Consider the following 26,219-nt stretch of genomic DNA (forward strand, 5'->3'; position numbering starts at 1 on the left):
GTCTTCCTTTCTGATCGTTTCCCTAGGGGCCCGTGGTCTTGATGGTGCGACGGACACGCGAAGAAGAAGGTCGGCTTCGTCCCCCGCAGCTTCGAATTAACAGCGCCTCGTTGTCCTCGCCCTTGAGTCCGTCTGTGGCGGTCTTTTGTTGCCGGCAGTCACGCACGTCGTGTCGTCCGGCGGCAGGAAGTGCGCGCCGCTTGTCTCGCTTTGATGCACGGACGTCGGCGCAGCACAGGCGCTTGTCGGTCAAACCTGTCTCTCGCATTTGATATTCTAATGTAATGGGTGCACCGGGGATGGAACGTCTTCGCGCGACGCGGGGGGGTTGTTGCGCGGCTACCGTGCACGATCCACCGACGCGGCGGTCCTCGACGGGTGGTGTGGCCTCCGCTTCTGCGGGGACCACGCGATATATAGTATGCCTGTAATGGATGCGCGATCGAGAAGCTATCAAGGTCAGTCAGACAAAGGTCGCAGCCCCTCGCCTTAATCCGCGATCGTCCCTTTGCGTCTTCGGCTCGCGCCAGTCGCTGCGGTATGGCGGGCAGGGTCGCGCCTCCCTCCCTTCCTCGCGGACTGCGGGCCTGCTCCGCATCGAGCTACGTGGCGCGGCTCCACCATTAGCCCACTTCTGCCGGCGCCAAGGTCCCCGCTACACTCCGCGCGTCATTGGACAGATGGCGATTATGCAAGCCTCGCCGAAACGTCTGTTCGGTCAGGAAACAAAAACAAAGGGCGGGTAAGGGGGCGGCACGTTGTTAACAGTTTTTTTTCTTTTATTGCAGTTTTAATGGTGCTCGGAGTACTTGATCGAACGATGAAATAGTGTGCTGCTCAATTTTTTCCCCTCTTTGTTTTCCCTTCCATTAAAGTGACGTTGTGCTTGAAGTGAGAGCGCGCGGCGCCTTCGGTCTGCCTCCGCGTAACATGGAGGTCATTGGGAGTAACGAATCTCGAAGACACGCAGAGGTACGAACAGGGGCGCTTTGATGTGTGCGGAATCACTGAGCAAAATGTGCTTTGCAATGCCGATCAGTATGGCCATGCGAAGGCCGGGCATCTAACGAAGTACAGAGATGTGGTCGGGAGGCGGAGTACCTGCAGGATCCTAGGAAGCTATACGCAGCACCATCATGCTGACATATCATACGGCAGGCTGTGCGCGCACACATGACGATATTTGCGCGTAGACCTGAAGCGATCCCATCTGTCTTCGAGGTTCGGTTGCGAGGCATCACTTGACTCGGAGCCACTTTCTCGTGGACACTGCAGTGCTTCGCTGCACCTCTCGTAGCTGCAGCGTATTCTCTGTAGAGTTATCGGCTGCTCCCAACGGCGCAGGGGTGCGCGCCGCTCTCGCGTTCGGCACAATGCTCTTCAATGTGTCCTCGTGTATTGAGAATCGATCAGCTGTGGCTCCTGGGATAGCCCGTTGCGAAGCGCCCGCGTTTGTAGGCCATGTAGCTGCGTGCTTTTATGAACCGCGGTGGCCGACCGTCCATGCGCTGTTTTTTTTTTTTTTTTGTTCATCGGCAGCCCCGTGGGCGCCCGGAGATGGCCTGGGGTCAGCGGAGCTGGGTAATCTGATCGGACGCGGCGGCGTCCGTGATTACACGACGTGGTGCGCCGAGCGCTGGCCTCGCGGATGACGGGATGCCAGCGGGCGGCCAGCACCCGCTGTCACGATGACGCCCCACGACTGGCGTCCGATTCCCCCGCTACCATTATTATTATCGTGGCGCGAGCCGCGTCGTGACCTCGCTGTTCCCGCGCTCCGTTGTTCTGCCGCGGAACTCGGCGCGTCGGCCGCCCAGCAAAGACCGAGAGGAAGGGCTCCGTTCGGCTTTGGCCATTATACTTGCGTGTCATTTTCGATTCCCGCGTCGGTCTCATTGTGCGTTCGCCCTGGTCACTTATTCATTAAACGGCAACCATGCCCTCGCGCTTGACTATCACTTTCGCCTCGTTTTCTCGCCGATATACGGTGTCGATCTATCTCCTCGGAGACTAGTGTCCGACAGGCGCCGACCGCTTTGCGTGTCCGGCAACTGCGCTGCGTGCCATCTTCATTCCTTGTCGTTTTTTTGTTCTTTTTTTGTGAAAAGGACTCGATGGCGGTTAAACTTCGCGTGCCGACAACCTTCGCAGAGAACGGCGTGGCGAAAGTATACACACGACACAACCGATGGGCGCCGTTTCTCTGGCCGAGTGACTCCTTTGAGCGCGTGTGTCGGGTCAGGGCGTTATCCGCGGCGCGCTGTCAGGTCTGTCAAGGGCTCAAGCAGCGCGCGGAGCTGTCACCGATCCATCATCGACGGCGGGTTGCGTGAGCCTCGCAGAATTGAGTGCTGCCTTTTTTCTTTTTTACTTCGCGAGAAAAATGGCGCCTGGTTCCGAATGTTATATACGCGCGCTGGCTTTCTGTTCGAGTCATATAAGCTTGATGGCGTTTGCGCGCAGATTGGTATAAGCGGAGTTTTGTTTACGTCATTTGTTTTCTTTTTTTACGTGGTTGAACCGGAATAGTTTGCGTTTTTGCCCTCCCTCCCCTTAGAAATGCTTATTCCATCTGCCGTCCTCTCAAGCGAGAGGATTGACCTTGAGGTCAATCCGTGGGCATTTCCTACGGAGTCGAAAACAGCTCAAACGTTTCTTATCTGTTCTTTTTTTAACGTGAATATCTGCGCGCGTTTATGCTGCGTGCTTCATTCGACAAAAGCTCGCGAGAGCATTTACCATCTCTGGTGGCCTTCCTACTGCACAATCCCGAGTGCACGTTAAAGAACCCCAGGTGGCCGAAATTTCCGGAGCCCTCCACTACGGCGTCCCTCATAATCATATGGTGGTTTTGGGACGTTAAACCCCACATATCAATCAATCAATACTGCACAATCTCCGAACAATGCTGCGAGTCTTCGTAGCTATGCTGGAAAGCCAGCATGCCCATGGTCTGGCTTGTGGTGCGCATTAGAACTGCTAGAGTGCATTACGGTAAACAAGAAGAAATGACCGAGCAGACCGACACAAGAGGGCAGACACTGCGATCTGCCTGCCCTCTTGTGCCGCCATTTGTGGCCGCAGCCTGGCTGTACGCGCCTGACGCGAAGCTCGCGCTTCTTTGCCGTAATACGCTGTACCAGTTCAAGTACGATGAACTAACTCGCCCAGTCTTCAACACTTGTGCTGCGCGCATGCTTTAATTGGTCATCCCAATGTGCAGGGTGTTCGGCAGGATCACAGTCGGTTACATTGAGGAAGTAGTAGTGTTGTTGCGAAGAGGAATGCGTATTGTTGTTTATTTGAAATGTTCAAACTGGGCTAGCAGTAGTTATGCATGGGCCGGTACCTGAACTGCAGTCGGTTGTGTGTGAAAGCAATGCAGCTTAGTATATGGACCAGGACACGAAGGTAAATATTTACACATTGCACGCGCATAACGACTGACTTTAGTGGCCCAATTGATTGCAGTGTTATAGGAAGTCGCGATGGCCCTGCCCTAGCCGGCCCTCCTATCATCCTGTACGTCAGAGTTTAACATTAGATGGATGAAAAAACACTTCAACATTTGGCTTTCGGCTGTGGGCGATGATTGAGCGCCCTTTTTCGATGGCTTTGCTTCATGCTTGCGTGTACGAATGGCCAATTTGTAGGTGCTCACGCAAAACAGATTTCCGCTTCTGTTTGAGTCATGCGGTGGTTTTGCTTCTCGAAAGTGCTGTGCGGTCAACGGAGTTTTCCTATCCCCGCGGCCTAGGCGTCCGCTGTGTGCCCCTCCAGTCCAGCGGAGTGGCCGGAGAAAAGGCGGTCATCCCGGCTATCTTTAGTGCGTTCTCTCCGGCATCGTGTCGCCGACGGGTGCGGCGGCGATTCCACCTGCAAGCTCGCGAGGCACCCGTGTCTGCGCGTGTCCCCCCCCCCCAATTAAGCGTCCCCCACCCCCACCCCCTGTGCGCGTTCCTGAGCTGCCATTGCTTGCTTCCACTTTCTCCACCTGGCGACGTTAATAACCGTGGCGGGGGTGGTTCTTTCGCGAAATCCTGCAGGCGCGCGAACCTAAGGCTGACCGTGTCCGGTGACCGCGCCCGTACAGCTTCGAGCATAGCAGTACCTTACCGGGAAGCCTCGAAAAAACTTTAATACGCGATGTTGTTCTCTCTCTGCGAATCTGTTTGATGCGCAGCCCCGCTGTCTTACACGAACGTTTTTGCGAGTGATTCAGCACTGCGCGATTACGGGTCGTTCAGAAAGTGGAACATGCCTGCGCGCGCCCCTGTTTGGGAAGGCGCACAAGAGGGCGCAGCTCTGTCGGCTGCCCACCGAGCGCTTCAGGGGCTCGCTCGCATTATGAGGCGAGCCCTTGGCGTCATGATGCCCGGCATCTAATAGCGATTCGCCATCCTACACGCTAGCTGATAAACGGTCACCGCGTGCCGTTGTCATGCTCGGGTTGTATTGCTCGCCTTTTGTGCTGTCGAGACGCGAGCAATTTGAGGGGGGGCTTCTCTCTAAGAGCGTGTGGCATATTGTGTATCGACTCACTTGTATCGCAGTTTGGAACGTTGAATATTCGGCCGACGCGGCCGGCCTGCACGCGCCTGAATCGAAGCTCGCGCTTGTTTCCCGAGCTTTGAAATTGTGTGCGCACTTCGTGGGGGTGTGCCGTCATCGCGGGCTGTCTGTTACACGAACGATTTTCTCGAGTTTTGCACGCGTGTAGTAGTAGCGGGACTCTGTTCGCGAAACACCGTCCGCACAGCCACTCTCTAGCCGATCGTTGTCATCGGCCGTGCGTATGGAAATCTCCCGTGCTATAGTGCATTCCACGATCGCGGAAACGGTCCAGTGGAGAAGTCTGGCGAGTAATATAACTTGAAGCGAGCACCGATTACATCTCTGTCCGGCGCTTCGTGCTTTGCTCATGCCCCTTTTTGCTCGCTTATTCGTATATGACGCTCATTGCGGGCAAGTCCATCTCGGTCGTAACAACACCTCGCTCGTGATAGATGCGTACGTAATACGCGCGGTCGTTGTCCTCTCGGCGAATGTCGTGCGTCCGTCCGCCTGCTTGTGCAAGCACCGTCGCGCACTGCTGCATGCGGGCCTCTGCGGTCGGCTCTGTCAGTTTCCTCTTTTTTTGGCCACTTTCGAAAAGCACGCACGCGAGACCGACTCGAGGATTGCGTGCGTCGTCGGACGTCTTGTTGCTCGCGGAAGAGAAATTCCGCCGCGGGATTCTGGCTGCGGTGGCTTTCGCGGCTAAACGAGCTTCTCGTCCGGCTGCATTATAGTGCGAGGCATGCAGCTGCGCCCCCGTCAGGCAGCATTTTCAACGCCATCCACTCCGCTGCCCAGGCGCACGAAGCGTCTTTGTGCGCCTAATGTCGTTTTCCGTGTATTAAGCGCCGACCGTGGAGTATACGCGGCGATTCCTCAGCCGGCTACGTGTATACGCTGGCAGGTCTATAGTCGATGACTGGCAGGTGATTATATAGTCGTTGACCCCACGAGTATCGCGCTTGTACATATTTACATATATACCAAGTGGCAAACGCACGGTTCAGTTCTCAAAGCTGTGGAAACAGCAAAGCTTGCCGCTAGGCCAGACAAAATCTCACCGCCAACACTCCTGAACTCCTGTGTATCGATAACTCTTTCGGGCCGGCAATGAAAGTGTTTCTCTTCACTCCATTATTGTTGTCTGTGCACATATTGGACGTTTCGACCGGGGGTTTCGATCTAGTGCTCGTTTGACTTTTTGATTGTTATGGTGGTCCTTTTGGTCTGCCAAAGGCGCTGCAACGCAACATGAACATTTCCTCACGCAAGGGAAATCCTACACGTTTCCGATGCATTCAGCACATCACGTGCATTTTTCTTTCAGTATTAGAATATCGCGTAATTTAATTAAATGCACTATATGGTTAAATGGTAAATATACTTCCCAGACTTGTAGGCACAGATAAACCGCATGGTTACGTGACTTTTTGTTTAATTTTATTTACGTGAAATTATGCAAATATCGAATGAAATTCTATTTTTATTCTCGGTTTTGTTGCGATAGCAGTCATATGGACACTCTCAGCTGAATTTCGCCGCCGGCATCGGCGTCATGCACCGTATATGTATACGTATCTATATATATGAAAACGGAAGGCAAAAATCCAGAAGAAAGACTCCGGTGCGCGGAATCGAACGCGGGACCCCCGCGTCGTGAAGGCGAGGCGTTAACCACTGAGCCACCGAGGGATACCACCTCCAACGCTCAAACGGCAAGCTATTTGAACCTACCACTTGCCGCTGTTGGTGGGCATCTTGGGGGGAGGGGTGGGCGTACAAAGGTCACTGCACTCGTTGCACAGTCTCCGCTTGCGAAAAGCGCGCGCTTTTCAGACACAGCGAAGTAACAACTGAGACGCTTATTCGCGTTTATCTGTACCTGTGAGTACGTTCCGTGCGTCATTTGTGCGTCAGAAACGGGGGGCACGTTTCGATCCTCTTGCCAATCTGCGCGTGACCTTCCAATCAGTTGCTATCGCGTTCATTGCTTCGCCTTTACGGCAGACCTGTGACTTCTTTCGGTACGTATCATTTATCGAAAGTTCGTTGGTCCACCTGTTCAGCTCCGCACACGACGACGTCCTTCGGGTGGCCAGTGGTGTAGTCGAGCGTTCTTACCGCTATCCTAGCGTCTGCCCTCCTGAGCGGACAGGATCTTTTGAGAGCATAGCCGCTATGGTAGCTTAGCTCCTAAGCTCGAAGAATAGGGCCCTCTGGCAGCCGTATTCCGATTCGGGCCGCATTTCGACATTAAAGTGGATTTGATGGACGGGTTTATTGCATCGCGGGTGCATGTACATGCAACAATTATACACCATATTCATACAATAAGTTAAATAAATAAATAAAGCACTCTCTTGCTTCCCACTGTGTAAGATGTGTTGATTGTGTTGTTCTCTTAATTATCAGTGATTAGAGATTAGGAACTTTTTGACTATGTATCTGGAAAGTGGACACAAGAGTTGTTAGATGGTAATTCAGGTGGGTTGTTGTCATGAAGGAGGAGACAAAAAACAAGTTGAATGAGTCTACAAGTTTTTTTTTTATTTTTGTTGGTGTACCTATTTGTTTTCTCAGTTTTGCTGTTCGATGGCGTAGTTTACGGACCGGTGCAAGTTTCGCTGAAACCAAGTCGCTAAAAACTGGCGTGGTGCTGCTGCCAACGTGCAATATTTTCCTTTGAATCTCAGGTTTGCAACTGGTAGCGATTGGAATTTAACTGGAAAGTGCAATTGAACCTGACTTCAAATAAAAAGTTAGGCATTCCAGGAACAGACTTTGAAGACCTGTGGCTCGGGGTATTTCTTGGAATGGCATGCCGGCTTTCCTAACAACTCGGGACCAACCCCAAATGTTTGCGTATGTGTGTGCGCGCTTATTTAATTAGTTGATTTGGAGGAGAATAAAAGTTTGCTAATTGTCTTTCATTATGTTGTCCGGTGTATGTTCACCCTTTGGCAATAATTAATTGTGATTGTGCACGTTGTCGGACATCATCCTCATCATGTACCAGATCGCACGATCTAATGCTAGTGTGTGCAGTGTGTGGAATCTGATATCGGCATGATACCTCAGATCAGCGAATCGAGATCTCGAATGTATCTTTTTTTTTTCATCTGTTATATGATGGTATATAGTGAACACTTAGCGGCAACCGAATTGGCCGCAAAACCCACTTGTTGCGCAACGACGAGCTAGCTCAATCCATTGGTAGCCCTTCGACCGGAGATGCGTGTGGGTAGAACTGGTCGTGCCACGCGTGCACGTCAGCGGCTTAACCGTGAGGGTGCCACATTGTACACTTCCTGAATGATGAGAAGCATAGTTTGCGGAGTTTTTTTGTGTGGGGCCTCTGTTGAGTGCGGTCTTGTTTAACGAGTGAGAGAAACTTGGGCAAAATAATAATAATAATAATAGTTTTGTCCTTATCTAAGCACACCGCGGTTATATGTGGCGGAAAGGGTCCCCCATTTCTTTGTTTTCTCATTGTTTGCGCTTCTCTTTGCAGTTTCCACCCGACCCATTGCCACAAGCGAATACAAGGTGAGCCGATCGCACTTGTCGCCTCATTGAGGAATGGGCCAGCGGGGATTTTGTCTCGGCCTGTATACGCGCAACGAGGGAGCTGTCCAAGTGGCGACCGACAGCTGCTCAATTTAAGATATAGCTTGTTTGCTGCGCCTGCGTGCAGGCATTGCGCGTGCCACCGCGAGAGTGTTGAACGCACCAAGACGTCGCTCATAATATCTACGGCGAATGTGCCTCTTCACGAGCCAGCCCTTCTTTGCAGCCCGGGCGTGCCTGTTGGGATGAAATTAATCCTACGTTGCGCAGCAGAGCTAGCGCGATTTTTTTTTTTCGCGAGTGTACATGGGACAGCTGGGGTTTGCGAATGGAGTATACGAAGTTAATGTAGTTAACGTAGCCTCGATTTCTTTCGCAGCTATAAGTATGATGCATGTACGAATTTTTCTATTTTATTCTGGACTTATTGAGGCCAATATTACGTATTATCTAGGGGGTCGTGTTAGGTGACTCGGCAAATGGCAGACATTTACCTGATGGTGCTGCAGTAATAATAATAATAATAATAATAATAATAATAATAATAATAATAATAATAATCATAATATCCAAGCGTTCCTGTGAGTATATAACGACACCGCGTAAATTGTCATGGATGTTCTGTGAGTGCACGAGTAAGCACTTAACCGTGTTTTCTCGAGAATTCAGGGAACATTACTGAAGAAAACAAAAACGACAAAAAACCACGTGAGCACAAGAATGGTCGACTGAAGGAGAAATGATAAGGTTTTTCAACGAAGCGGAACGTGTTAAGGCATACGTCCCTGCAACTATACATAAGTAGCATCTCCTATTATCTTGGTCAATTTTTTAATGCTTAGAACGACAGGAAGTTGTTCTTGCAAGGATGTTCACCATAAAAAGAAGGAAAGTCGTGCAACCAATCGCAATATAGAAAAAACGTACAACGCAAACACCGGCTGTCAAGTGAAAAGGTAAACGGAGACTTTATCTGTGCATGCTCGTATAGTGACATGAAAATGTGAAAATGTCGCACATGCGGGCGTACACAAAAGATAACCCCTTAAACACTTAACGTTTTCTATACGCAAGTAAAGTCGAAGACTGGCTCGCGCATGCACTTCTGTTCTAAAGATGTGTCAAGGCTCGATCATAGACACGTACGCGCCTTCGTTCTCGTGTCTCTACAAAACTGCGAATTCGCCAACATTTGGTGTGCAACTACAATGGAGACTGTGGGATGAAAGATTAGAGTTCGATTCTCCAATTATACGGACCTTTGATACTCGGGTAATCTCCGATTCGTACAATGCGTTATCTATCGGTTCATTTAAGCGGCCGCAGCTAAGGAATTTCGTGTGTCCCACTAAGGCAGTCTGTAAATTTATTGTATTTCTCACGAAACGAATGTCTGTCCTCCTTTGTTTCGTAAAGCCCAACAATCAGTCTACAGAATGCCGTGCGGGTGTAACATGATTTTCCCTATCAGGTGCGGCTGACCTATTGGCAGATAAGCCGTTGTGTAGATATATATATAGGCAGATGAACCGTTGTGGCGCTCGAATACCACAACCCCAAGGGCGCGGAATCGAATTCGAGCTGCGGTGCGGCTGCATATTTGATGGAGGCGAAAATGTTTGAGGCCCGTGTGCTCAGATTCGGGTGCACGTTGAAAAACCCCAGTGATCGAAATTTCCAGAGCCGTCCCCGATGGCGTCTCTCGTAATCATGTGGTCGTTTTGGGACGTTAAACGCTAACCGGTGTTATTAATAGTAATATCATAATTGCGTGACTTTAACATGCCAAAATTGCTATATGGTTATGATGCACGTCGTATAGATAGTCGAGGACTCCGGAGCACCTTTGACCACCTGAGAATGTTTAACGTGCATCTAAATCTATGCAGCCACAGTCTGCGAGTGCTTACCGTATGTTGTTGTAAATAAAGCACTCGCATGCTTTTGCATTTCACCCCCATTTCGCCGCTGTGGCCGAGAATCGAACCCGCATCCTGCAAGCTTGGCAGTGCAGCATCTTACCTGTTAAAATATACCACGGTGCATTACCAAAGTAATCTCAAGGTGAAATTACCAAGGTGAATGCTTCTTGGTGGTTAGTGCCTGTCCGTTTTTTTTTTCTCGTTCTTTTTTTTAAAGCTGTATATAGCTTGGGCATACCCGGTCGTCCGCTGGCAAAAACGCAGTTGCCACAGCTCTCAAAATTAGGAAATGAACGCACGGGGCTTTTCGACGGAGGAGAAAATTCTGTAGGCCCGTGTGCTCAGATTCGGGTACACGTTAAAGAAGACTAGGCGGTTGATATTCCCGGAGCCCTCCACTACGGCGTCTTTCGTAATCGTATGGTGGTTTCGGGACGTTAAACCCCACATATCAATAAATCAATCAATCAATCAATCGATCGAACGCACGGGGCAGCAAACGTCAATTAAGATCATGCATGCAACACCACGCGCATGCGGCAAACCATACAATGCAAAAAATAAAAAAGCGTGCTAAATTCAAGAGCGACTTTCTAGTTTGACATTGCGGCTTTATTTGCTGGATGTGTGATCGGCTGTGCACGTGATTCGAAATTCGGTGTCGCATCTTTGGCGTGGTTAAAACAGCTTCGCTGGGCATCCCTCTTTCCAGAGTGGAATGACTCTTTCATTTTTATTAAATATTTTTCTACCTTATACTCTGCGAAACAGCTTTAACACCAAGGCCTCTAAATGTCGGCAGGGCGCGCCAGATAGAGGGATTAAAGCAAGAATTATGATAATTTTTAGCGCGTTCACTAGTTCTGTTTAATTGTGTCGCGTTGTAACTCCGGCTTCCTCGTAGTATACATATTGGGATACGATCGCCGTGCCAAAAAAAAAAAAAAAGATTAGCGCAAATGAGTGCTCCATCGCAATCCCCGATATTGTACTTGTGTGTTTTCCGTTTGTGGCATGTATTCATAATTGTGTCGGCAATATATCTCGGTGATTGATCGATAAGGCATGCGCTCCAAACATGGGTATATCTGACAGCTTCTCAATTACCTTTCAAACGGGGGGACCAATAAATTACATGCATCTGTTTATTTCGCACCAATAAATGATGGTTTGATGCGTGTCCTAATGTACAATCGTACGTTTATAGAACGTGCCGCGTAATCTAAGGTGGATGCTGGCTGTGACGTATTCGACATTGATAGTACATAATAAGAAGAAAATTTACTTGTTATCACACCACTTTCTCGCACATTCCTAGAGATATGCGAAGTTCGGAAGAAAAAAAAAGTGTGGGGGGGGGATTCGGAAAAAAATTGTTTTCGTTTTTTTTTTTTGCACGCAGTTAGAAAAATTAGTCAAAATTTGCGTGGGGTAACACGTAGAGAAATAAACCTGCGGCAACACCCAACGTTGAACGTGAAACCAAAGCATCCCACATGATATACGAAAACACCAAACGATGGCTGACTACGGATATGCTTGGGGGAAAGATATCGCACTGTCTCGATGTACGGCTAAGCTTTTCGAAACTCATATTGTTGGCATCGTGACGGTTGATCCACAGGAGTTTACGCAAAGGACACGCACCACGATGGCTGAACACCGTGTATTCGACTTGCGAGCTGATGGCGTCATACGTTGGTTTACAGACGATGTGCTTGCACTTCTTGATTTCGTCTGAAGTTGGTTTTATTTTATTTATTTTTTTTCGAGAAAGTCTGAGCTTATATAAGTGTCATCGCAAGTTCGCATGTCTAACAACGTATAAAGTGACGAAACGTTATCCTGTCTAAATTTCGCCAGAAAATTGCTACGGGATTTTTTTTTACTTATATGAAATTTAGCCGAGGTGATATCTGGTGAACTCATTTGATGGGCTGCTATTGACTTACGATAGAGTGAGTCTATAAAAGAAAGAGAGTAACAACACACGTTAAATTTTATTCGCGGCTGTTGGTTCCTCTGTGAATGAGTTCTGCTGTGCTTTTTAGCTTAATGTACTATATGTAATGTATATAGTTTAATGTATATAGTTTAAAGTAGTTTAATGTGCTATATGAGTTAACGATGAAATGCTAGGAAGCGCATTTGTGAGCGTTTACGTAGGTAAGCGAAGAACTTTTTCAAACGTGTAATTTTCTGAAGCCTGAAGTGTAACTGTATGGCGATCAATGTATCAGTTTTTGCACTTATTAGGCGTTTTTTTTTCCTCCGGTTCTCTTGCTTCTTGCTCTTCGAGGTATATACCGTGTAGCGTATACGTACAGCTGTGCTTAGCGCGCACCGCTCCTGTATCGCGTTATACATCGGCAACAAGCTCCTCGACGGAAGCTTTGTTTACTGTTTTCGGACCCGCGAACGGGCGATATGGTGTGATGTGGCGCAGCACGGCGATATGTTATCAACATTTTAGAACGCCTAGCAACGTCTTCTGTTTTTGGCCCGGAAGACGCTTCGTGAACCAGCTCCGAAAAGCTTAAACCGCACCGAGTCGCTCGAGGCCAGAAAGGCGGAAGTACACGAGGAGAAATGCCCGGCGCCGAGTTCACGCTATCAGAGTTGTCGTTTATCGGGCGATTCGCGCAGCGCCGCTATATTCTCACGGGGATCACCAGTGCGCACGGTATATATACAGCGCGTGCATTGCAGTGTGCCACGTCCCAATCTTCTTCCCGTTTCGAAGTGTTACTTAATACTTTTTTTACGGCGTGTTTCTTGCACAGTGGCTCGTGGTGGATTAGGAGATGCTGTGGCGCACTAGATGTCGAATTCCGCGACTGTACATCACGTGCGGGCACGTGCGATTCGCTTTAGTGCAATGTAACTGTAGGCACCGTCTGCCGACCAGAGGGAGCTGCGTTGCTGGTATACTATAGCCCATCCTATAAGTTCGCTGACGTTGACCGTTAGGGGCACGCAGAAAACAGACGCGTCCCCGTGTATCCCTGCTGCAATCCGCCCACTCACACGGGCAGGGATACGCGGGCATCGCGTTCCATTTTGGCTGACCCCAACCTACTATTGCGTTTTTTTCTCTTCTCCGCTAGGCATTGCGTTCTGGCGCTGCAGCCACGCTGGAAAATTTTACTGCACGGTGCCTATAGATGTTTGACTTCTTCTTTGGTTCCCGCGGAATGTCTGCTATGATGCAGAATAAAAGCAATGTATAAAGCTATTCACTTTTGATGAATAATGCGGTCTTTCGCCGATATAGCGGATTTGTTTTATTGCATATGGGGGTTCCTTGAAAGTATATGTGAGCTTTTGATGCGAGCTAATCACATTTAATTCGTTGTGCGGAAATAAGGACGCGTTCGCTGACTTCTTCGTGTATGTGGGGCCTCCGCAGAGTTTTTTCGGGCAATATTTTTATATTTTAGCGTTAACGTTGTCTTCGCCCAGACCCGAGCGTTTTCTGCAGGCCGTCTCCGTGTAGACGCGTAGCCAAGCAACGATAGACGGCGTCTGCAATCTAGAGGAGGGACTTCGGTGAACGTCAACACCGCGGTGCAGTCGGTGACAAGGCTCTTGCACTTACGTGCGCCACAAAAATAACGCCTTGTTGCCGGGCGGAGACAGACGCAAAGTTACAGCATATCGCTCGGCGTGTTTCTTGGGCCTGACTGTTTCCTCCGCGACGAGACATGGCAGCTTTTCAGCATTAAAAACGGACACATTTCTCGTTTGATGACATTGCTGCTCAGAGTATCGAAGATCACTGTCATAATTAAAGGACGCCGCCAGTATATATGTGCGTTTCCTGAAGTCGACCGACAACACCATAGATGTAGCGGCGCTGGGCGTTGCCTGTGCAGATAAAACTCGGACAATTAAGTTTTACGGCCTGCAGTATTGTGCTGTTTCGTATCCATCATGAGCACTGAGAGATGGCTCCCGGAAATAGCAGCAGGTGCATGGCGCCGATTGTCAACACACAATAACTGAAGGTGAAAAAAGACAGCGTATATAGGAAGTGCTTCGAAATTGACCTCGAAGTTGCACGTACACGTTGTACCCATCGGGCAAACTCGTAAAAGTTCGGTGTTGGCTATTCTAGTGGAACTCTTATTTGGGCAAAATCCTACGACGTGCGTGTGTTCTTTCAAAGAACACACGCGGGCTAAATGCGCACGGCACGCATTTGAGAACCCCGCGTGGTCGGAATCAACCTCAGAAATCACTTTCACTTCGTTTAGCAAGCATCGGTACGAGCTGCCGCAGATCGGCATAGGCCATGGAGGTTACTTTGGTACATTGTGACCGTATTCACTGGAAAAGAGTTGAACTTAATTCTCTTGTAAATATCGAAATGTCATGAGCTAGAAAGATGATACGTAGTAGTTGCTTGTCCGGGAATATCGTATTGCGAAAAACTGCCGCTCGCTCGCTCCGAATATGTCTTGAGTGTTTTTTTTTTTCTGTGCCGTTTAAGTACCCTGCATGCCTTATCGACGTCTTCCTGTCCATACAAAGTAGAATATGGTGCCTTTTAGAGACGCGTTTTCTCGGGCGAAGCTCCAAGAGGGACGCGCTGCATGCGTTGCCAGGAGTCGTTACAAGTAATTCACGTGCGACATACCACCTCGGTAGAATCTGCAGCGGATGCCAACAGGAAGCTCGGACGAGGAGACATGTGTGAAGATGGTGTTCGATCGTTGTATGGCCTCGGCACCACAGCTTTCCCGTTACTTGGAAGATGTGACGCGTTCAGCCAATTCTGGCACGTTCAGCGCCTGGTATACGTGCGTATGGATCTTTTTTTTTTTCCATCCATGGCACGTCCAAGTTGCCTGTGCCGAATTGCCGATATTCTTGGGCCATGTATGACGGCAAGCGTTCGACGTGCTGCATTCTATTTCTTTTCATGTGATATATCGTTCGTAAGCGACCGATTGTAGTGATAACGGAGCCCGTGAGCATAGCCGCTTGTGCGACCACTGCCGAAACACTATGATGAATATAACTTTAAAATTATTTACGCTATCCCGGCCGCGTATTCGTGAGACACTTGCTTGGAATTCCGTTTTACAAACAGCGCTCCTCAGTGGCTTATGCTATATAACCAAAGCCCCTCACATCGTTTGTGTGTGTGTGTGTGTGTGTGTGTGTGTGTGTGTGTGTGTGTGTGTGTGTGTGTGTGTGTGTGTGTGTGTGTGTGTGTGTGTGTGTGTGTGTGTGTGTGTGTGTGTGTGTGTGTGTGTGTGTGTGTGTGTGTGTGTGTGTGTGTGTGTGTGTGTGAGAGAGAGAGAGAGAGAGAGAGATGTACACGTACGGTGTTTTTTTTTCGCCCCCTAGCTTTGAATTCGCAGACTTTGATCTCTGTGGTCATTCCTTACAGTGACGGCTCTATTAACGTGATTTCTATGTGGAGTTGTGGCGTCGCCATAACCCCAGTGGGACGGGCGCGAACATTTGGTGGTGGCTACATAGAAAAACAAAATCGCCGCCCAAGCACTCTGTGTACAAATGGTTTACCAGCGAAAGCTGAAACGTGTGGCCTCGGTGTTTATATAGCAGTGGGTTCAGCCGACGTGGCACTGAAGCCTTTGACAATTAGTGGTTACATGTTCGTGCTTCCTCATGAGGTTATACGCATATTTGGCTTGGGGTTATCGCATTGTTTATATCATACGTCGATCGTGGTCATGGAGCAGTGTACTGAGCGGTTAAATGCGTTTCGCAATGTGTTAATCACGGTGGTTGCTCTCGAACCACAGGCGGTCGCGGACGTCCCAGCCGAAGTCAAGGTGCCGCTGGAGAAACCCCTGCCGAAAGCGGGCGTTCACAGTTACAGACGCGTACGTTTCCTACCCCATCAGGTTGGTAGTCAGCGCTCGTGTTGTCCTCTTTGCCTTCCGTACCTCGACTTTCGTCTGTTTCTTCTAGCACATTCGTGCTCGTGCTGCAACCCTTATTATCATGAATTCAAACCAACTAGCCCGAATCGCCATTCTTCTTCCTACCCCATCGTTTCGCCATCTTATACACCCTGCGATATGCCCCTCCCCTTTGTGCATTTTCTGTCAACAAAGAGCTAACCTAGACCATATCATGTGGGGGTGTATACTCGAAACCCACCACCCAATTCTCTACACATGAATAGTAAGGAGCAGTGAGAGGCTGCTATGTGCAGCTCGGCGCTTGAGGTCCAGGACCAGATCTTGGATTGGGCCAAGAGGGTAGCGGAGACCTACGCTGGGTAGGCTCCTCTGACACTCTACCACCGCACCTTTCCCTCTTGGGATAAATACAGGTTTTCTCCTCCTCCCCGGTAAACGTGCTCCCGCAGAGTGACGCTGTCGTGTCCGCGACGGCGCTTGGTCGCTGTGGCGTTGTCGTAAGCGTTTGGCGTCGCCAGTTAACAAGGCGGCGTAGTTTCCAGGATCCGCCCGCCACCGGAGCTTTGCATTCCCGTTCGCGATTTAGCGCTGCTTGGAAGACTGCCGCATAATCGGTACCAGTTGCTGCTGGCACTCGGCTTCCCGAGCTTGTTTTTGTGCCAGGACTGTAGCACCGGCCTGGCGAATGCGAGCTCTTTCACGTTCCCACTGATCTGCGCTCTTTTGTTGAGTTGTCCGTGGCATACCCGTGTGGAAAGTTTCGGGATGAACTGATGCGCGCGTGATCGGCGCCACGGTGCAACTCGCAAAGCAGCCAATGGCGCGTGTTCTTATGTACAACGCTGAGAATGACGTAACTGATAGGACAGCCAATGGAAACCGCTCATGACACCGCTCCCGGACAGTCTTTGGTTTCTCCTAGCCATATGCATATTTCGCTGTAAAAATGCATAATGGTCGGCAAGAACGTGATTGCTAACTCTAGCTAGTTAACCCGCCATGCAAAGGAAGCACGATGTGGAAGGTCCGCGCGTGCGAAGATTTGCGTGATGCGCGTGGGCAGCTAGTTCGTAACCTATTGCGCCTCGTCGGAAACGTGCCGTGTAACAGCTGGGGCAGGACCTGCGCGCGCTCGCATGCAGATTAACGCGGTTTGCGTGCTCGTCTGAAAAGAAGGAAAAAGGCTCTTCATTTGTTCTTTCCTCCTCCTCTTTTGGTTTCTCTGAATCGGCGCGTAAAACGTTACTCAGTCTGACCTTGACTTTTCAACGCGTCGTCTGTTGCTAGCTGGGAGAAAGCGCGCCAGGCTGGGTACTTTGCGCAGCTCTGCGTGTGTTGCAGGCACGCGCTTTTTTGCCGGCACATTTCGCGGAGGAAGGAAATGCGACTGGCATGATGGACGGAGCTTGTTCTCACTGGCTCCGTGGCGTGGAAAAAAAGACATTTTCTCGCGCGTTCTCGCGTGCGTGTTTGATTGACAGCCGTCTCGGTGTGCGATTGCGGCCGGCTTGTCAACGGCATTATTTACGGTGCGCGCGTGTCGGCGTGACTCGTCGCACTTGGGCGCCGTGATCGGCGCCGTTTGCTGCGATGGGCGCGGAAACCAGGCCGGCCTCGCCCCTTTCCTCGCCGCGTTGTGGCCGCAGGTGTGGCCGGCGAATCATTCCGGTGCGCGGAATGTGGAGCTGGGAGAGCCCCGTTAAGCGGCCGTCTCCCCAGCCGAGCTCTACGAAGCCGCCTTTTTGAGAGCAGCCTCGTTTGCGCTGATAGCATCCCGAGTGACGATTAAAGCTCTGGCCACAGCACACATGGTACCCGTTTCCTCCGCGCATGTTATAGTCGACGCTTTAAGCTTGAAAAACACACTCTTTGTTCATCCTTATACTCCGGACTTTGCCTGCCGTTCTTTTTTTTTGGTGCCGTCGTCCTTGCTGCACCAGCGACGTGCACGGCCTGTCATACATGCTACACGTATCGAGCCTGACGTCTCGAGCACTTGGCGGAACGCACCCATGCGGGGATCACGTATATAGAAACACGGGCGTATACAGCGATTTGTTCACCCGAATGCCGATGCAAAGCGCGCGAAACTGCCGAGGGAAGGGCTCGTTGTCCGAGGCTGCCGTTTGTGTATATTACAGTTTGTGGGCAGCGTGTTCTTCGAGATATTGGGTTGCGTATAGCCGCCGGCCATGCCTCTCTCCTCTTTAGCCTCGCCGAAGCAGTGCGAGGACACGATCGGGCTTGTGCGTAGCGCGGAGTCTTTTTCGACCATCAACGCCGGAGCCCCTTCGGATGCTGGGGCCACGCGGGCGTGGCGGTTTGCCACTCGGCCGCTATCGATCACGCCGGTGGCGGTCACTTTCGCCACCGGCGTATACGGATGGGTGGCCTGAAGCCTGTCGCTCCGCACTGTCGCCACCGCGTCTATAGCTCCGAAAGCGCGAGCTCCTCATTCAGCTGTCGTCCTGGTTGTGTGTGTCATTCCTATAGTCCAGACAGTTTCGGAAGCATTTTTTTCAGTGCGTGGCACCTTCGAGATTGTGCTTCTTGACTAATCTATTGGCTTGTGTGATGTGCAAACCTTTTGCGCTCTGCGAGGAAACAAAACCAACGATGTTAAACAACAAGTGCACGACTAACAACTGTTTATTTTTGCATAATCATGGCAAAATATATACACATAAATGGGGTGCGAAAAACCGCCAGGCCTGCGCTGAACGCGCAGCACTGTCACAGCGAAAGCTGGAAGAGCGGCCTCTCCGAGCCCTTTTTTAGCACTCTTTGGGTAGCTGCTGCAAGCACACCTGCAGGGTGCCCACTATGCCATTAATCATTGTGTAGTAGGCGGGCATACCATCCTTCGTCATTCTTTGGAGAAGCGGGGTAACCGCTGCACACTTGCAAGGAACTTTGTGCATTTTTGTATGTGTGTGTGCTGTGGCTGACGATGATTAAGAATTATGTCAGAAGCTTTTCTAGTCTTCACAATCTCCCACAGTGCACCACAGTTAATTGATGGACAAGATCGGGCTTTCGTAAACAGGCGGCGCATTCGGCGGTGCACTCGTTGGGCGAATCGCATTACGTGATCACTGGTTGTTCCTTGCTGTTCTAAAATGCTTCAAGGCCAAACCTTATGACCGCGAAAATGCTCGCGACAGCGGTGCGACGTAGATCGCCTTCGCGCGAACGGCCGCTTTTGCAGTTAACCTCGTTCACGCGACGGCTTCGACGAGTGAATTCCGCTGTTCCCGGCGTGAGGCCGTCTATACTCGTACCGAAAATTCGGCGTAGTTGGCAATATGCAATGTAAAAATAAAATGTGTTGTTGCATAATGAAACAGAATTAATATTGCTTTCTTTTACATGAACGTGCATAAACGTTACGTTATTTCTTCGTTGTGCACACGTGACTCGGGCGCTGAGAAGCATGGGAGGAGGTGGTGGTTTCGCGGCACAAGGACAGAACCGGCAGGACGTCAGTCATGTTCCGGCGCTTTTAGCACAGCACTTCCGGGCAATGGGTGACGGTTTCCAAATCCGGAAAACCGAGCGATCGCGCGAAAACTACCACGTGACACGTCGCGCAAACGCCCTGTTTCGTCGCTCATAGCATAGCATAGCATAGCTCAGCTCAGTTCAGCTCAGCTCAGCTCAGCTCAGCTCAGCTCAGCTCAGTTCAGTTCAGTTCAGCTCAGCTCAGCTCAGCTCAGTTCAGTTCAGCTCAGCTCAGTTCAGCTCAGTTCAGTTCAGTTCAGTTCAGCTCAGCTCAGTTCAGCTCAGTTCAGCTCAGTTCAGCTCAGTTCAGCTCAGTTCAGTTCAGTTCAGTTCAGCTCAGCTCAGTTCAGTTCAGTTCAGTTCAGTTCAGTTCAGTTCAGTTCAGTTCAGTTAAGTTAAGTTAAGTTAAGTTAAGTTAAGTTAAGTTAAGTTAAGTTAAGTTAAGTTAAGTTAAGTTAAGTTAAGTTAAGTTAAGTTCAGTTCAGTTCAGTTCAGTTCAGTTCAGTTCAGTTCAGTTCAGTTCAGTTCAGTTCAGTTCAGTTCAGTTCAGTTCAGTTCAGTTCAGTTCAGTTCAGTTTAGTTTAGTTTAGTTTAGTTTAGTTTAGTTTAGTTTAGTTTAGTTCAGTTCAGTTCAGTTCAGTTCAGTTCAGTTCAGTTCAGTTCAGTTCAGTTCAGTTTAGTTTAGTTTAGTTTAGTTTAGTTTAGTTTAGTTTAGTTTAGTTCAGCTCCGTTCAGCTCCGTTCAGCTCACCTCAGCTCACCTCAGTTCATCGCAGCTCAGCTCAGCTCAGCTCAGTTCACTTCAGTTCACTTCAGTTCACTTCAGCTCAGCTCAGCTCAGCTCAGCTCAGCTGAGCTGAGCTGAGCTGAGCTGAGCTGAGTTCGTTGTTGTCGTCGTGTGCTTTTTCGCTCTTATGTGGCTTCGCTTTTATTACTGTTGTTAACGTGATTCCGTTCCCGACATCAACCCTGCGTAAGGCCAGTTTGCAAAATATTTCCAAGCACCGGGGTGGCTCACTGGTAATATACTGGACTGGAACGCAGGGGACCCGGGTTCGAATCGCATTGTGTCCTTGTTTTTTTTTTCTTATTTCGTGTGATAGTGGTGACGGACACCGGCGGACAACCATACAGCGTGCACACGACCCGTGTTGTGATCACAGCTTTCGCTGTAAAAACAAGCAAGGAAAGTGCATTAGCTTCTGACTGCGCGAGCACACCTACAATTGAAAGCAGATTACTCACCCAGTAAACATGTGTGATGGCTACAGCAGGTGTCTGTCAATGGCATCCGAAATTTGATAGCACCACGATTCTGTCACGATGTAATAAGTCGAAAGAAATGGTCATCGAAACCTTCGGAACGCACCGCGCTGGCGTTGATACCTCTGTCAGCGCGCCTTGACTAGGCGGAAGTGTCATTCCTTCAACGCAAGGAAGCTAACATACATACTTCAAGATACGTGGGCGCTGGATTGAGGGTAGCCCCTCTCTTGATGTATATTTTGCGCATCTGTGTTTCTTTTGGTTCAAATTTTTACGCCTCCTTTCTTTGTGTGCATATATTTTGTCATGATTTTGTAAATAAAAATACACTGTTAGTCGCGCTTGCGTTGTCCCGCATCGTTCTTTATTCGTCGATGTTGTGTCCTTGTAGCGTAGTTGGCAATATGCAGCCAGAGCCACTGTCTCATACCCTGATTGCTCTGGCTTATATGTTCGTCTAATAATAATAATAATAATAATAATAATAATAATAATAATAATAATAATAAAGTTCCGACTTTGTGTGTTTACGTGTTTGCTCTCGTTTGTATTTTGCCTGTTTACTGCATTTATTGCATTGTTTGTTATTAGTACTATTTTTTTATTTGTGGTGTGCCAGCGTTAGGTCCTTGCGTTTGTTCCTGGATGCATTAAAAGATTGGTTGATTGATTGGATTCATTCATTCATTCATTCATTCATTGATTATACCCTTGTTCTGACAAGGCTAAGCAGCAGCAAAGATAAGAACCACTGACAAAACAGCCGTGCGATTATTGATCGTCAGCGAGTCTGTTGGTTTAACAAAACGGTAGTGAAGCATGGATTTAAATTTCCGCACGATTTACGTGGTGTATATTCAGTTAAGCGGCTGTGCATATATTTTTTAAGAAAGAACACGTTATGACCTTCAACATGCTCTCTGACCCATATAGCGCGGGCGTTTCGGTACGTCGATAGGCTGGCAGTGACCTAGTTTATTAACCAAGCTCGAGAGGGCTGCCTGCACGGAACCCCCTGTGGATTGTAGCTCTGCCCGCGTGATGCCGGGCGAGCGTATAGCAATATGGAATGACGCTAACGGCATTATTGTGTCCATATAGTCGGCACAGCGAGTGTGGCGTGTCGTTCATGTTCGACCAGCCCTGACGGTTGCGCGCCTTTTACGCCCAAGGTTACACTCGTCGAGTTTCCTTTTCCCTCCCTCCTCCTCTCCTGCCCGTGTAAGTGTTTTCACCCGACAAGAGTTCAAACAAGCTTGTTCGTTTCCATCTCTCTCGTGCCGACTGCTTTCGAGGTCAGCCCCTGGGCAAGCCGCCGTTTCTTGCCGTCGCCCCATATTGTGCACTCGCAAGCCGCGTTCTTTTTTTTCTTTGCGAGTGGACGCTGTGTCTTTACGCCATTGATCCGATTCGTGGTTTTCACGTGGCTGTATTGTTTCGAAAACACCAATGGGAACTTTCGCTTTCTCGCATATGTGTTCTTGTCAGCTCGCACTGGACAAGGCGGTTTGAGATCGTTCGGAATGAATGGGTGTGACATTTATTGAGAGCAAAGGACGACTCTTCGCCTCTGCTTAGGATGAGGTGGGAAAGGCGATTTGAGGGTTATGTGCAACACCATCGTGTCAGGGTGAGGGAATTTCGCAGTGGTAGTAATGTAAGCTATCTTAAACGTATTATTTTGGCGGCAAGCAAGCTATTGTCGACAAGTGCCAGAAAATAACTATACTTTCTAAGATATTCCTGGCATTCGAACAAACGACCAAGTAGCGCGTTAATTTGTAGGACCCGAGAAGATGTACCTGTTGTAAAAGAAAGAATGAAAGAAAAAGCACTGTAACCTTTCAGAAAACAAGTGTATACATATTATGAATATTTAGGCGGAATCTCTTGTGAGTAAAGGTCACGTCGGTGAAGCTTCGTTCACATACCTGGTTAGACAACTTCTGCACACCATGTTCAGACAGACGCGTTCGAACGTGGCAAGATTTCAACGACTATTTTTAGAAAAACAAAAGTGGCTGTATTGCGCGTTTCTTCACGAGATAAAGGCTGAGTGCTAGAGGTGGTATGTGCTAGAGTTATAATCACTCCAGCTGAGCGGAATGTAAGGTACCGCGTGTGTCTGTGCTGTATAGCACATACTGCTTACATATCGCTCACTCTGTCCTATTCTCTGTTATCGCACTGATATCAGGTAAATAAATGCGACGTCAAGAGGGCATCAAAGTCAAGATAAGCAAAGTGAGCGGAAGTTGCGATAAACGGCAGAGATAAACTCGATGCAAAGCAGCGGCTGCTCCGCGACACTCCAGAAGTGAATGTTCCACGACCGTACTTTACAGCTTAGAGCCGACGGGAATTTTAATTGATTGATATGGGGGACTTCACGTTCCAAAACCACCATATGATTATGAGAGACAATGTAGTGGAGGGCTCCGGAAATTTCGACCACCTGGGGTTCTTTAAAGTGTGTTCAAGTCTGAGCACACGGGCCTACAGCATTTTCGCCTCCATCGAAAACCCAGCCGCCGCAACCGTGGGACGGGAGTTCTGTAGAAAAGCTAAACGAACTCTCAAAAGCATCTTATCGCTGTTCTGTTCCAAAGGTATTATTTAAGAACTGTAGGAGCGCCAACGACGAGAGACCAGAGTAGAAGACTCAAGAGTTGTTAACAAGTTTGATCGATGAAACCTTTGTTACGGCGAGAGTCTCTGCATGCGGTACATATACGTTGTTCAAAGCTGGTCATTCGGCTCCAGTGGTGTGATAGCGCAGACAAGGGGACTGTCCCATCGTCTGTACGGTTTCACTTCCCTCATAGTGGCGAAACCGCAGCGTCCATTTCGAATGCGCGGTACTATAAGGCGCATCGTGCGGGCCGTAATACTTCTGGAGGCATGCCGGACGACGAGCGGGTTGGAGGGTGCCCCCGTGTCGCAGCCCGTGAGCTGTGTGCTCGGCCCTGGCGGCAGCTGGCACCGAGCGGGCCAATTAAGCGGGGCGACGGCGGGTGTGCCACAATTCCGTATGCATAGCCCGCGGCGCGCTTCCGACCGGCCACCTCTTCGGCCTTCCACGCTGGCCTCGTTTCGGCCGCTCTGGTCGCCCAGCAGTCCTCCGGTTTTGGTTCCCCCCCCCCCCCTCCCGCGTTTTTTTTTCTTCTTTCGCGGTATGCCGGCCCCCAGAAGGTGTAATGCCATTATAGGCGCGCGCGACGACAGCCCCGAGGAAGAAGCTTCCGCCTCGGAGACCTCTTCCGCAAATCTCTCTGCGGCAGCTCGCCCACGCCAATCGCCCGCGCTTGCTCCCACCCGCGCCCTTGGCACGCGCGGTCCGAACTCGTGTGGGACGCGCCCAACCTTGGGGCGGCACTGGCGTGATGACTCCCCGAGGGTAATGGCGCTCGCGGCGCCTCCGCACTATACCGACGAGGGGCTTTGCCGCGCGCTGCGGTTGCAAAGAATCTCCGGTTGCGCAACACCCTGCAGGTCGGACGTCCGGCTCTTCCCACCGTTTTACGCGCCATTGAAGGCGTACATCTCGCGTTCCTGCTCCTCCTCTTCTGAGTACATTGATTACACATCGCTGGTATTCTCGAGAGCTTGATTTGGCACAATTTACGCGCAATGCTCTTGTTTTGGCAGGATTTAATTAGGTATAGCTTCTAAGTTAGCGAGAGCTTCTAGGCGCCGCAACTTTGTTCCGACAATGTGGTCCGAGACGTGATTCGGAGAGCCGAGATCTCGGCTAACGTTACCTTTGTCGGTATCCCGCTCTCTGAGTGGTGGTTAAGACTTTAGATGCACTCTACAACGTGGGCGATTAAACCGACAGGCGTCCACTTGATGTCCATAAAGAGACAACCAAAAGAGCTTTTTTCTCGCGACGGAGAATAGCAACAACAGCGTCCACTAGCCCGTGTTGGACGTTTCTCGGGAAAACTGCTCGTAACTACACCATTTCGTCGCGTGAACGCGTGTACTCCACTGCCGACGTATCTCTGACCTGTTGCAGTGGCGCCAATTGTGCAGTGTACGAAACGCTCAGCCGCGCTTGTGATTTAGTCCCTTATGTTTTTAGTCCCTTATGTCCCTTAAATGCCGAGCGTGCAACGCGTTTCCACGATAAGAGAACTCGTTTATCGCGTAGGGGGGAAAAGTCTGTTAACGTGAAGACGGAAAATTCACTGCACGGTATGCTTGCCGTTTCGGAAAAATTTGGCATTAAATTGAACAACCTTCATGCCACGTTGTAATATCGCATGAGCCTAAACAACGCAGCGTGCACTGCGAAGTTCATGCGGTAACTGCAATGGTAACTTAGCTCAGTGCAGTGATTTAAATTGAAACGAGCGGAACACATTAATTCTGTCAAGCTTCACAGACGCCATCGCATACGCATCATATAGCTTCACACAAGTTTTCAGCTATAGACAAAAGCCACAGAGTTCCGTAAGTGTGGCAGCTGCAGAGCTATATAGGTATATAACGGCAAATAATAGTAACTAGGGAGCATGAATAATATTTTTTTTTCAGAATTTTTTTTTCAAGGCAATGTTTAAACCGTGTTACGACTATAGTCCATGAAATGGCATTATTGGAGTGCCATTTTATTACTAAGTGCCCCCACTTAATTGAACAGCGATGTTTACGAGTTTTCGTCTTACTGAATGCTTTGACGGAATGAATTATTTTTTGTTCAGAGCTTACCTTTGTAAGAGCGACAAAGGGACGGCAAACTTCAAACACTCAACGGTGTTCTTTCTTTTTTTTTTTCTTGTCACGAAATTGCATGTGTTGTGAAACCTTTATAATTTCTCGGCTCTATAGTTGTTCACGAATCGGGAAATTTTTGGGCCCATTCGCGGCTATACTAAACTTACGCGGTTTCGGCCTTGTTCCGTATATACGCTTCACGTGTTAGACCTTCGCGCTTTTTCTATTATTATTGAACCCTTCGGACCTCCTCTGAACAGCTTTCTTTCTATACGCGGCCTGACTCATTCAAGTATAACGCTGCCTTTCGACGAGGCCCGCGGTTCTCTCGACGGCGTTTGAGAGAGGCGGCCAGCATAGCGCAAGCTTGGCCAGTCAAGTAAATCGAATGCGCCACCTTTTGAAAGAAACAGCCTGCTTCGATTATATCAAGTAGCCAAAATAACTTTTTTTTTTCGTTTTCGTTTCGCCCACTGTGTTCATACTTCCGAAGTTCTTAGAAAATTCCGCGCGCATTTTCTAATCGCGCAAGAACAACAAAATAATAATAGAAATTAAAAATAGACGGACTTATGGTTCTATAAGCGGGTGAATGCGATAAGGCGCCCCATGTGGCGCTTGCGTGACACTCGGCTTTTATAAGCCGGAAAGACGCCCTTTTTTTTTATACGGGGTTGTGCTAACACGTGTGCGCTTCCATCTTGTCAAATAAGGCTTTTTTTATATATCTGTATTACCATATTGCAGCCTCGTGCTTGGTAGCCTCAATAATGCGCTGCACTGAATGA

The 26,219-nt window shown here is 49.4% G+C and overlaps 1 protein-coding gene across 3 annotated transcripts in view; it reads left to right on the plus strand.

The window, feature by feature from the left end:
• The window catches only part of spir (spire type actin nucleation factor), a 200,808-nt gene that overhangs the window by 63,792 nt on the left and 110,797 nt on the right, over nt 1-26,219 (plus strand). For all 3 annotated transcript variants that reach the window (XM_075877714.1, XM_075877713.1, XM_037427752.2), the window contains exon 2: nt 8,069-8,103. In XM_075877714.1, the coding sequence (XP_075733829.1) occupies nt 8,069-8,103 (35 nt within the window). The remainder of the gene's footprint in view (nt 1-8,068; nt 8,104-26,219) is intronic.

This window comes from Rhipicephalus microplus, chromosome X (genome assembly GCF_043290135.1).
Source record: "Rhipicephalus microplus isolate Deutch F79 chromosome X, USDA_Rmic, whole genome shotgun sequence".
Lineage (NCBI taxonomy): Eukaryota > Metazoa > Arthropoda > Arachnida > Ixodida > Ixodidae > Rhipicephalus > Rhipicephalus microplus.